Source organism: Vigna unguiculata, chromosome 3 (assembly GCF_004118075.2).
Source record: "Vigna unguiculata cultivar IT97K-499-35 chromosome 3, ASM411807v1, whole genome shotgun sequence".
Lineage (NCBI taxonomy): Eukaryota > Viridiplantae > Streptophyta > Magnoliopsida > Fabales > Fabaceae > Vigna > Vigna unguiculata.
Window position 1 is genome coordinate 17,710,190 of NC_040281.1, and position 13,540 is coordinate 17,723,729.

A 13,540-nucleotide genomic window follows, 5' to 3' on the forward strand; every position below is an offset into this window, starting at 1 on the left:
ATTGGTCATGCATGGTGGTGAGATAAGAGGTGTGTGCTTCTGCTGTAAGAGGAAAAGTACAGTTGCAGTAAAAAAAAAAAAAGAAGAAAAAAAAAAAAAAGTGGTCCAACTGAGAGTAATTCTCTCCGCTTTCAAGGGTTAAGACTGTAATCTACCACATGCGCAAAAGCATCGCCGTCTTTTATTAAACCCAGTGTGAACACTACAAGAAAAACATGAAATTCCTGCCGTTGCTGGCTGAGTAATAGAAAAAGAAAATAAACTTTCATTCTCCCTTTATTTTCTGAATTGCCCCGTGAATCTTCTCTTTCTCGTAAACCTTCCCTTCCCTCGTTCATTCCTCTGGCCATGATTGGAAGTAAAGATCGTGTTGCTGAATCGGAGGGTGAGAACTCTAGGAGCAAGCTTTCAAGACACTATTTTGGGGCAAACAAGGAGTACCCAGATGAGAAAGGTGTTTTATTTCTGAGAGATTCACAGGTGGGTTGTGGTGGTGGTGGTGGTGGAGGTGTTGATGGGGTTCTTCGTCCAAAACCCACCGAGGTTGTTGTTGGGAGCTCGGGGTTCCAAGAGTTGACCCTCAGCTACCTTTGTGACAACCCAAAACTCAGTTTTTCCGAGAAAGAGAATCCTGGTAAAAGCTTGCTGAGTTCCTTTGAGAGAATAAGCCACAAAGGGAAAGAGGTTGTGGTTTGTGAGAACTCAAATCAGGATGGAAAATGGGTGGAAAGAGATTTCCTCAGCTTGAGTGAGCCACGAGAGGATTCTTCAAAGAGATCCCTTGAGGAAGTTGTTGAGAGGGAGAGTAATAAGGAGAAGAAGCAAAAACTGGAGACTCTCAATCTCTCTCTTGCTTTGCCTGATGTTTCTCTTTCCCTCACAGCTTCAAACGCCTTGCAAAATGGTGATCAACTAGTTAGGAATAAACCTTGTAGGCCATCCACTACTCACACTTCATATTCCAATGACTACACAGCAGCTTCTTTGTCTTACTCCTATTCCCACCCCTTCTCCCACAACCCAAGCTGCTCACTGACCCGCAATTCAACCGATAATTTTGAGTACTCTGTGAGCAAAGATGACCAAATTTGGAACTGTGGGGAGGGGACCAATGGGTCTGTGCATAGTAGGTTCAAGCCAATAGGAGATGGGGTTGCTTTGACCAGCCATGGTGCTGGTATTAGTTCCTTTATGCAAGGTAATAGTCAGTATAAAACTACTAGTTCAGATAACCATTCTTTTTTCCCTTCAGAGTTGCCTGCCAGGCCAAGGCTTGAGGCTCAGTCGGGGGACTCAAGGGGTAGGAACTCTGAGAATCTGAGAATCTTGGATGGCTTGGATGATGGGAAGGTAAGGAAACATTCCAGACCAGAGAGAATTGTTAGGGAGATTGTTTCAGAGTCTATCACTGTCATGGCATTGACAATTCAGGAGCTTACTGATGATGTCATAGCATCAACTAAGGAATACTTAAAGAATCTCATTGAAAAGCCTGAGAAGAAAGAGGAACTGGTAAGCCTTCAGAACCGGCTTGATAGAAGATCTGACCTAACAAAGGAGAGTCTTTCAAAGTGCCACAAAGTACAGTTAGAGGTTTTGGTGGCTCTCAAGATGGGGCTTGCCAGCTTCCTATCTAGCAAAGTTCAGTTGTCTGAGATGGTAGAGATTTTCTTGTATAAGAGGTGTAGGAATGTAACCTGCATGAGTTTGCTTCCTGTTGATGATTGTGACTGCAAGATTTGTTCAGGAAATAAGGGCTTTTGTAGTTCTTGCATGTGTCCTGTCTGTTTGAACTTTGATTGTGCAAATAGCACTTGTAGTTGGATAGGATGTGATGTTTGTTCTCATTGGTGCCATGCTACCTGTGGCATTCAGAGAAATCTTATCAAGCCTGGACCTAGCTTGAAGGGGCCTTCAGGGACCTCAGAGGTTCAGTTTCATTGTCTCGGATGTGGACATGCCTCGGAAATGTTTGGTTTTGTAAAAGACGTGTTTCTGTGTTGTGCAAAGGATTGGGGTCTTGAAACCTTGATGAAGGAGCTTGACTGTGTAAGGAGGATCTTCAGGGCAAGTGAAGATCGCAAAGGGAAGGAATTGCATGTTAAAACTGATGACTTGCTATTAAAGCTTCAAACTAAAATGGTATCTCCTTTGGACGCTTGCAATTACATCGTACAATTTTTCAACTGTAAGCGTCTGAACTTGGGTCTTTCGTATTCATATTTAAATTTGTTTGGATTTAGAGATAAAAAAAAATTGCTTCTTAAATAAGTGCTAAGGGGACAATCATAGATACAGTATTTAAGTGCCATGGATGCACTATGACTGCATAATGATTTGCTTGGCCTCGCTGAGGAGTAAATGATCAATCCATCCTGTTTGATGGGATTGAGTTAAAAAATCATTTCATCTGTTAACTTTTCAGCTCTTAATAGGGTATATTCTAGTGTTGTAGTTGCATGAAGACATTTTCACATGATATGAATGGTTTGCTTGTAGTACCATTATTTATTGGAGATGAGTAAGAACCAGTGGTTCTTTTCTGTGATTTGGTGGGATTGTGAATAAGGGAGGTTTAAGTGTGTATGCTGTGGTGTAGGTAAAGCATTACTGTTGATAAAAATTATTGTGCTTCTGACAGATAGAGATACACGGATTGATAAAAAAGGAGATACTAAAAAATTATTCTCTCTTACAAATTACTTACGAAACATTATTATGACACTCCTTACTGTTTTTGCCTGTCCAAGGCCGAAAAATAAATAAAAATGAGGAAGGACAACCACAGTTTTCTGGCAACGATGAGGGTGAAAATTCAGGGCAAGTTGGAAATGATTTTGGACATTAAGAATGAGAATTGAGAACCATAACTTTGTTAGTGTTTTTAAAACATAAGCTAGCTAGCTTGGTTATCATTATTTTACCCTAAATCCAAATAAAAGAAAAATATCCCAAAATCTGTCTGCTGAAAATTTTGATTATGTGTATCTCTTAAAACAAAAATGTTAATCCAAGAACACACTAAATAGAGGATTTCAATGTCATTTATAAAGTGATTTAAAACTGCTAGATTTGTATCTGCTTAAAGTATTTCTGTATCAGTCAAATCAGGCTTGTTTATTTACCACATCCAATTCGCTTTCACCATTCAATTTGGATATTTACTTCCCATCCCGGGCTGTTGTTTCCTATGTGTAGCTCTATGTTAAGAACAATATTGCAAGCATTTGATATCCCAGCAAATCCATGATTTATATATATCATTGGAATCATCTTGTAGTCTTTAAGTCTGTTGAGCTTAATATTACATTTGATGAAGTTCAATAAGTTTCTCTTATCATATATTGAATAAATAAAGGAGGAGGAATGTTATTTTTAACACTGAACTTACTAAACTCCAACCGGTTATTGTCTTCTGATACACAATTTTCATGAAATGAATAATATATTATGTGCTACATTGAACATCCATACCTAAAACACCATACATGCTTAGTTTTAAGCATTTTGGCATCTTCTTCACTTCCTGTTGAAATATTTACATCTTATCATTGCATTTGGTACTGAAGTACTTCAATGAGATGTGAAAGAATGGAATGTCATTAGCTTCATTGGAATGACAGTGGTTTATAAACATAAGTTGCTTTTATGGTACTGTTGCATTTACCTCTTTGACATTGTTGAATGTGTTTGATGAAATAGATCAAATTACATGTGACCCTGTGATTCTCGTATGAAATGTCCTTATTTAGCTTAGATTAAATTACTACAATAATATCTAACTCAGATGATTCTTCTGATAAACAGACGCAGATAGCATGCCAGATTTTCCTGCTTCTGCTGGTGTTTCTTCAAAGGATTTGGCAGCCTCTCAAACTAACCTTACAAAGGATATACCATCTCTTTCAAAACCTAACCCTCTATTACCAAATTATGGGTATGAGATGGGCTATTCTAGGTCACATCCTGATGCCATGTCAAGGGAAGTAGTTCAGAAAGACCTCAAAGCTTCCATGTTGAGTGAACTGAAAAATGAGGCTGATTTCCATTTGGGGGCCTTATTAAGAAAAGGTGGACTTGAAAGTTTGGGAAGCATTGTGAGGATAAAGGAGGCAGAAGCCAGAATGTTCCAAACCAAGGCAGATGAAGCAAGAAGAGAGGCAGAAGGGTTCCAGAGAATGATCAGGACGAAGACTGCCCAGATGGAAGAGGAGTATGCTGAAAAGCTTTCCAAACTCTGCTTGCACGAGACTGAGGAAACACAGAGGAAGAAAATGGATGAACTCAAAGTCTTGGAAAATTCCTATTTTGATTACTATAAAATGAAAAAGAGAATGCAAGAAGAGATTGATGGTTTGTTGCGGAGAATGGAGGCAACAAAGCAGCAATGGGTTTAGTTTATACCCTTTTTGATGTTTTTTCTTCCTCAGAATTCTGCTCAAATGTGTGTAACTTATTGATATTCCCTGTCTTGGTATTCTGGTTGTTCCCAGAATGGATGGCTTTCAATTGATAAATTCAAGTTTTTGGTGTTTATTTAATCTTTGTTCTTGTTTCCTTCATTAATGGAGAGAGCACAAATGTGTGAAAAGCTTTGCACTTTCTGTTACTGTTTGTACGAGACTTGTGTGGCTAAAACTTGTAAATTTTGTATTAATCACATACCATTGTTGCACATAGATTTATGTCATTGTTCATTTTAACATTGCCTTTAAGAAATTGGTGTCCTATAAGTAGTCTTAAATCCAAATTTTCCCATAAAACTGTGTTACATATTATGAGAAAGTTTTGCTGCTAATAATAAAGAATACGTGTAATTTCATTAAAAGAAAGTTGTGAAGCGTGTTATTATAGAAATATCCTCCACTAAGCAGGAGAGAGAAAAGGTTGACATGATTAGTTTTGTTAATCTCGGTGGATGGAGCATAAAGGAGAGGAAAATGCTAAAAAGCACTTTGGCTATGTTATGTGGTTCTTTTATTTTGTCACCGTTGATTGCGGTTTCTTCCACCAAAATATGCATCTGTTTATGTTTATGGTGTGTTTTGCAGCTCTCAGTATTGGAACTAGTTCACTAAGGTGACAATGAAAGGGAATCTGAATACATTCATAGTTTCATTTATATCAGTAAGTGACATCCAATCCAACCAATCTGATTTCCTTTTATTCTTATCTGTTTATTTTATTTATGAGGTCTACACACTTTCAAGTTCTATGATATTATAAGGCAGAATCGAATTTATATCATGCTTGAGAAATGTAATCATCATACTCTTTGATTGATACCATCTCAAATTGAAATAACAACTAAGAAGTTAGATACTTCTATTTCCAAGTGGAACTAGTTTTTTATTTTTATTTTTTTATTAAGTGGAACAAGTTAGTTAATGGGATGCTTAGTTATATTTAATTAAGATTCGACTCTTATATGTACAAGATACTTCTATCAAGGACTTTTAATAGTATTTATGTAGATGTTGGTAAAAAAACATCTTCTTGATTTAAGTGGTGACTATCTTACAAGATCGAGGTGTGATTGAATACACTATTATAGTAGCTGAAACAACGGATTCTCTAGCTACATTATAATACCTCGCCTCATATAGAGGAGGAACTTTAGCTGAATATTTTATTTTATATACTGTGAACGTCACACTTTAATTACTTATGATGATCTTTCCAAATAAGCACATGTTTATCGGCAAATGTCTCTTCTATTACTAAGACCACCAAGTCACAAAACTTATCATATTTGAAAAAAAAATTGAATGTGTTTGATACAATATTCGTCTTAAGTTTTTAAGACTTTTAAGAAAGTTTGTTTCCATACATCAATTAGAAAACACTCTTCACCACTTTTTTTACTTAAATATCATTATGTGCTTTAAATTTACATGGATAGCACAATTTTTATTTTAGTTGGGAATTCGGTCCTCCGGGAGCGGAATCCCAACCTGTGATGTTTTTTTTTTTTTCTATTCCAAGTAAGAATTCGGTCTCTTGGGACTCGAATTCTGAACTTGTTTTTTTTTTCATTTTTTTAAATAAATTAGAATTAATATTTTTTTAATTTTTTAATAAAATATATATGAGTTATTTTTGTTTTCTTTTTGTACAAAATGTTACATTAAAGGTTAAATATATATTTTTTTTTAAAAAGATCTAGTATTGTGAATTAGTTATTTTAGGTATTATTTTAAAGAATAAATTTTTTTTCTTTTTGAATTTGTTGATTTAAAAATAGATTTTGTATTGTGTAGTAAGTTTTTTTATGTGCAATTTAAAAATATAAAAGTCAATTTAATTTAAATTTTTTACTTTGTTGATTAATTTTCTTTTTATAATGGTGATTTTGGAAAAAAAATTATGAATTATAATAGAGGTAACTAAAGTAAAAACAATTAATGTATAATGTTTGAGATGGTGTTGTATTATTTTTTTTATGTTTATTAAATATTTAAAATTAAAAAATATGGTGGAAATACGAATTTACTTTTTATTTATATTTTTATACTTTGATTTCTTTATAAGATTTTTATTGATAAAATTTTTATTTTTTCACACAAATAAATAATGTAAAATTTATTTTTTAGAATTTATAGTAGGTATTACGTTTAAATATAAAGTTAGAATTTATATTTTTCAAATATCCTAATAAATAAAGGACTAAAAATTTGGTTGAAATTAATTATTTTTCTTGATTTCTTGTAACTTGAAATTTTGTTTTAGTAATATTTGTGTATTTTAATTGAAATTTATAAAGCATAATTCAATAGAAATTATGTTTATTTAATGAAAGACATTACAAGTACCATAATTGACATAAATAAATATAAAATCTATTTATAAGGCAAGTAGTTATTGGTCTTGCTATGGATTCAAATAAGGTTGACATGACCTGGTATCCCAAAAAAGTGAACACATCTTATCATAGTGTCAGGTTGCATGTGATACCATTAATGAATTCACTGTGTACGGCCATGTTTTGAAATATTTGTCAGCTTTTCAAGTGGTCAAATTATGTATCTTTATTCGCACACTATCCTAATAGCATTGACAAGTCTTGTCCAAATTGCAGGGTGAGAATAAATTTCTGAATTAAATATCAGCCTTGGCACATCCCAATAAAGTTGACAATTCTTGTCATAATTAGAAGGTGCAAGTGAGGCCATTTATTTCAAATATGCGCCAGCTTTTACAGTGGTCAAATTAAATTTCTTAATTGGCACGTTATCCTAATTAAAGTATTTGTCATCTTTTACAATAGTGATATAATAAATCAGCTTTGGCACCTCCTAATAAAGTTGACAAGTCTTGTCATAATTACAAGGTGCAAGTGAGGCCATTTATTTCAAAGATGCGGCAACTTTTACAGTGGTAAGAGTAAATTTCTGAATTGACACGTTATCCCAATTGAAGTATCTATTGCCTTTTAGAAGAGTAATATAATAAATTAGCTTTGGCACCTCCCAATAAAGTTGATAAGTATTGTCATAATTAGAAGGTGCAACTGAGGCCCTTTATTTCAAAGATGTGCCAGCTTTTACAGTGGTGAGAGTAAATATCTTTCTTGGCACGCTATCCAGGTGAAGATAATCAGTTCTATTTAAGGTTGTGGTTCCTTAGTTTGAAAGTTGTGGAGTGCTCTAGTATAACAAGTAAAAATGGTTTTATTTGAGGAGTTGAATGCATATAATTCCTTTAATGTTGCTATTGATTTTGAAGATGGAAGGTTCTCCTTAAGTAGACTTCCAAATAAGGTTACTCTTAACCATATGCGCATCATCATAAGCTATATGTGATACCATTTCCCTCTTGAATTTGTTGTGGAAGGCCTCGATGACTTCCTTTTTGTAAGGAATGACGAAGATCTTCAACATGCCATTCAATGGCACTCAATGATGGTCCCTACAGCGATAATATCTTTTTATGTTAACTTCATGAAAGTTGAGAAGTGTGACAACTTTGTACCTATTTAGTTTTTTTTTTGTATGTTTTAACATTGTTCTTTAAGATCATTGAACTTATTGAGTTTATCTAAAGAAATTGTTGTTCGCTATTTAGCAATGAAGCATTTGGAATGATTAAGTTTTTTCATTGCTGATCTTCGAAATTTTGTTAAACACGGTAAACTCTTACAAACACATAAACACGACCTATTTCATATGTAATAAAATATTAAACTACATCTTTGTCCTTTTAATCACCGTAGTGGTGTCTAATTCCACACCGTGGTCAACGCCTATTTCTGGTGGGGTTCCTCTTACGCACTTCAGGTATAGGTTCTTCTACGTATGAAGGTTGTAGTTCGTGTTCCTCCTCAGGTTGATGATCATCATGTGCAGTAGATGATGGTGCTTATGTATATGGATTGTGGACGTAGTAAACTGAGTCTTGTTGAGGTTGATCCAATCCTTCTAAGAAATTTGGACTTTGGGGATATGTACGCAACCAGGGTTGTGCAGAAGGTGGTGTTTCATCATAAGTTGCAAACATACTTTGTATGCCTAGTTCCGAGTTTGAAGAAATTGAATTCCTTGTTCCCTCCATACCTGGTGGTGGAGGTGGAGTGTTGAAGTCATGCCTAGTTTGTCGTGGTGGAGGGACATTTGCTGATGTCGATGCACGATGCATTCTAGGATCATTTAACATTTGTGGAACTGACAAATACAAAAATGAGTTTGAAATGTATCATGACATGTACTCCATTGTGTGTTGAAGTGGCCCAAGCATCGGTAATCCATTCAACGTTAGGTCATGCCGGTTATTCCAAACCTCTATCCATTGCACATGTCTAGTAACCCAATTCTCATCTTGTCTCCCCCTCATGTCTAATTTATGTAGATGATCAAGGTTGTTGGGTTCTTCAGGGATCTCTTGTAATAGCCAAAATTTTAACTTCACCCTATCTGACTGGTGCCACTCCACAATGGCAAAACAAATTAAAGTTGTGCATGACGTCCATATTGCTTGGTCCCGATATGCTTCAACATCAATAATAGAGCCCAAACCCTCATAAGGAACCCAAATAAACTACAACAATAATTGAAAATGTTAGTCATTCATTTAGAACAATTTTACACGCAAAACCACAGGCACCTAGGCTCAAGAATAATATCCCAACATGTAAGACAAATGGTGGAGTCAGACTCATCCACATCAATTGCAACAATAATTTCTTCCATTCAGACCTCTATGGGATATAACACAACCTACAGAAAGGCATGGTTGGCGACACAGCAGGCAATTGAAGATGTGTAAGAAAATTGGGAACAGTCTTACAACCGATTGTCGTGCCTACTACAAGCCATGCAAACTTATTTGTCTGAGTTTGCATACAAGTTGAAAACTAGTCCAATTACAAATGGGGAGGAGGTCCTAGAAAACCAACAACACTTTCGAAGAGTGTTCTGGACATTCAAACCATGCATTGATGGCTTCCCATTTTGCAAACCAATAGTGCAAGTGGATGAAACCTTCCTTTACGGAAGGTATAGGGGCACCCTTCTAGTAGTTGTTGCACAAGATAAGAGAAATAACATTTTCCCCATTACATTTGCTATAATAAAGGGTGAAATTGTCGAAGTTTGGTTTTTTTCCTTAAAAACCTAAGGACACACGTTACGCCTCAACAAAATTTATGCTTAATTTCAGACCGTCACAATTCAATCAGTGCAACATTCAACAGACCCAGTAGTGACTGGACTAAAGGGAACTGCGTGCAAGTGTTTTGTATTCGACACATTGCACAAAATTTTACAAAAAGATTCAAAAATACAACTCTGAAAAAGGACCTCATCAACATGGGTAAGTTATTACATGTAAATTTGTCTTTTTCATTTTTTTGGCTGTTAATTTTTCACACCCATTATTAGAAAATAAATTCTTCTTATAATTATATTTGTAGCGTACGCATTGACGGAGTCACGCTATAACTACTACTACAACATCATTAGAGAAGACAACCCAGAAGCAGCAGCTTGGGTAGACCAAATTCCAAGGGAGCAGTGGTGTCTTGCATATGATCAAGGAAGAAGGTGGGGTCACGTAACAACGAATCTGGCTGAAGTAATAAATTTTGTCTTAAAGAAGACAAGGAATTTGCCAATTTCATCCATAGTATTGGCTACATACACCAGGTGTAATACATACTTCACAAAAAGAGGTAGGCAAATAAATGCAATGGTTAGTGCTGGTCATGTGTACTCTAAATATGCGACCAACTTCCTACAAGACGCAGACTCCAAGTCAAACACGCACCACGTCGTTGAATTTGATAGAAATATCACAAGATTCAGAGTGGAAGAGATGGTCAATCCCAGAGAAGTACGTCCTGCAAGAAAATTTGTAGTCAGATTAGATGAAAGGTGGTGCGATTGTGGAAAGTTTAAAAAAATACATCTACCATGTTCACATGTTATTGTAGCTTGCAAGCATGCACATCACGACTTCAGCATCTACATAAGTCCCCATTATAGGCTGGATGTCATCATGAAAGTATATGACAATTTATTTGGCGAGTTAAGACATGAAGAATATTGGCCACCATACCAAGGGCACATGTTTTGTAACATCCCATCTCGGGTCTTACAGGTTTGGCCTCATCCTGCCACAAAAAGGAACGAGAGGGGTCGTCCTAAATCAAGTAGAATTAGGACTGAGATGAACATTAAGGAAGGAAGACAATCAAAAAAGTGTTCCTATTATAAAACTGAAGGATACGCAAGAAATCATTGTCCTAATAACCCTACACTTAGATGATCCACATCAAATCACTTAGTTTATGTTGTACTTTTAATTGTATTCAATAATTTTGTACTTGATTCAATTCAATGGTACATCTTTTTTTATTATCTATTATTATTACTTATTTTACATAAACCAAAAACAAATAACAAAATTATTTAAAATACAATAATGAAATGCTTTTAAATTATTTTAGTTATTTCCATCATTTTTAAAGTATTTTTTACAAAATTTCAAAGTTTATAATATACATTTTTTAAAATTATAAAAAATTAAAAGATAATTTTAATTTCAATATTTATAAGCATCTATTAAAAATAATTAATATTACACAAATTATAAAAAAATTAAATTAAATTGACTATTATATTTTCAAATTGCACATAAAATAACTTACTACATAGAACAAAATCTATTTTTAAATCAACAAATTCAAAAAGAAAAAAATATTATTTATTATTTTTTCTTTCAAATAATACCTAAAATAACTAAAAACACAATACTAGATCTATTTTTTTTAAATATATATTTAACCTTTAATGTAACATTTTTTACAAAAAGAAAATAAAAAATAAATCTTATATCTATTTTATTAAAAAATTTAAAAAACATTAATTCTAATTTATTTAAAAAAAGACGGAAAAAAAAAATAAAAAACCAAGTTCAGAATTCGGGTCCCTGGGAAACGAATTCTAACTTGAAATAGAAAAAATAAAATAAAACATCGCAGGATGGAATTCGGCTCGCAGAGAACCTAATTCCCAACTAAAATAAAAATTGTGCTATTCATGTAAATTTAAAGTAGAGTATATTATTTAAGTAAAAAAAGTAGTGAACGGTGCTTTTTGAAAAAAAAAAAATCTAGTGTGAACATTTATATTCAAGATAAACATATAACCTTGTAAGTGAATTAAAGAATGGCTTAATATAGAGAAAATGGTGGATAGAAAATAAGAAGATGAGATAGAAATAGAATTATAAGATAATTGAAGAACAAGATGAAAAAAACTTCATTTTCATGATAATTTCTATGTAGAATTGTTATTTGTATCCAAAATTATTTGCAAAAGGTGATTATGGTTCTTTATAAGCTTTTCCTAGCAAACAAATTTGTTAACCTAAATTTAATCTAAGTTCACCTCTAATAACATGTAAATGTGACTTCTAAAACATAGTAAGAGTAGGTTGACAATTGAAAGCAAAAAATGGAGAGATTTGAAAATTCAAAATTCAAAAAGAAATTCAATGGTATCTTTAGAAGTTGGCGAAAATATGCAGTTGCATTCCATACTTGCACATGCTTTTTATGGCTCTTTTAAACATGTTTTCCTTGCATTGTTGACCTTTCTTCGACCGAAAATTTAACCTCTTCATTGAGGTTCAATTTGGGTCTCGCATGATACTTTTTTCTTCCTTTATTCTTGCACTCCTTGAATTGAATTCATCAAGTGTGAAGGAAGGAAAAAGATAATGTCAAATTAGGATTTTCGAACTTTTGATAATTTTTTAATAAAGAGTAAAATGGAAATATAACTTACGCGGGGTGCAAGAAGAAAGAGTACAGGAAGAACTCCCTTACTATAAAGGATTGTTTAGATTTGAGTCCATTGGGAGTTGTAATATGAATTAAATGGGAGCTTCTCCTCCAAACAATTTTCCTGTATCTCACAAAAATTTTAGATTTTCACTTTACCTCTAAGTTAAAAGTAACTATACTTTTACTGTCTCTAACTAATACATTCCCAAGTTTTTTAACAACAAATGTGAATATCCGGTATTATGTATTCTTTTTTCATCTAAAAATATTAACATCTGATGTTTGATCTCGTTAAATTTATTTTTTTTCATTACAAATCCGCTTATTAAGGATGTCGACATTTATAATAAAAAAAAATAAAAATTATATATATATATAAGACACTGGATGTCGTTACGCCCAATGTCAAACATTACTAAACAACGTTTCTTTTTTTGATTTGTGATAGGAAATTATTGGAAGTTATTGCTTCCTGCATACCCAGAATTCCTAAAAGCACTCCCATACTAAAAAAAAGAATACTAAAACATTCTTCCTCACTAAATCATATAATTGTTGTTATCATCGTTATCACTTTCATCATTGTTGCAACTGCAGATTAAGAAGAAAAGAGAAAAAACGCTATAAAGAAAGAAATAGAAGAGAGAATGCAGAAAAGCTCATTCCGGAAAGATTTTTCAAAATGCAGAAAAACTTGTTTTAAACTGTATTATATATGTTCAAAAAGCTTGTTTTGAAAAGTCTATAAAGCTTGTTTCAGAGTACATTTCATACGTTCAAGAAATCCTATTCTAAAATTTAATCTTATTTCAAAGATTTTTAGAAAACTTATTCCAGAAGGTATCCAGAAATATAATTTGAAAATAAAATAAAAAATTTTGGGAGCTGCGCAAAGAAATAATTGGGGTGCAGAAAGCAAAAGCCACAACAGAATTGAATGGGAGCCACAACGTAATGAGCTCTTTTGTTTCCTTCACCTCATTGCTTTCTGCATACTTTCTTTTATCAGATATTAAAAAAAGTCTAAATTATCTATTATTCAATTTTTAAATTATGCAATTTATAAATATATTTTAATTTGTACAGTTTAACATAATTTTTGAAATTTAATAATATCGTTTAAATTGGATAATTCATAATTCTATTAGAGATGGTATAATTTAAAATACACTTTTTAAATCTATAAATATATTTTAAATTTATGAATTACATAATTTTATTAAAATTTATTTGAAACTATACAATACAAATTATTTT

At 33.2% G+C, this 13,540-nt stretch overlaps 1 protein-coding gene across 2 annotated transcripts; it reads left to right on the plus strand.

The window, feature by feature from the left end:
- The first annotated feature begins 202 nt into the window (after positions 1-202).
- Positions 203-4,679, plus strand: LOC114177406 (protein OBERON 3). Of its 2 annotated transcripts, none has more exons than XM_028062733.1 (2): positions 203-2,142; positions 3,808-4,270. In XM_028062733.1, the coding sequence occupies exons 1-2, from the start codon at positions 349-351 to the stop codon at positions 3,988-3,990; spliced, it is 1,977 nt and encodes a 658-aa protein (XP_027918534.1). In that variant the 5' UTR covers positions 203-348; the 3' UTR covers positions 3,991-4,270. The 2 variants fall into 2 exon arrangements, with proteins under 2 accessions (XP_027918534.1, XP_027918533.1); XM_028062732.1 differs by having other exon boundaries at positions 205-2,188; positions 3,808-4,679.
- Positions 4,680-13,540: the final 8,861 nt, after the last annotated feature.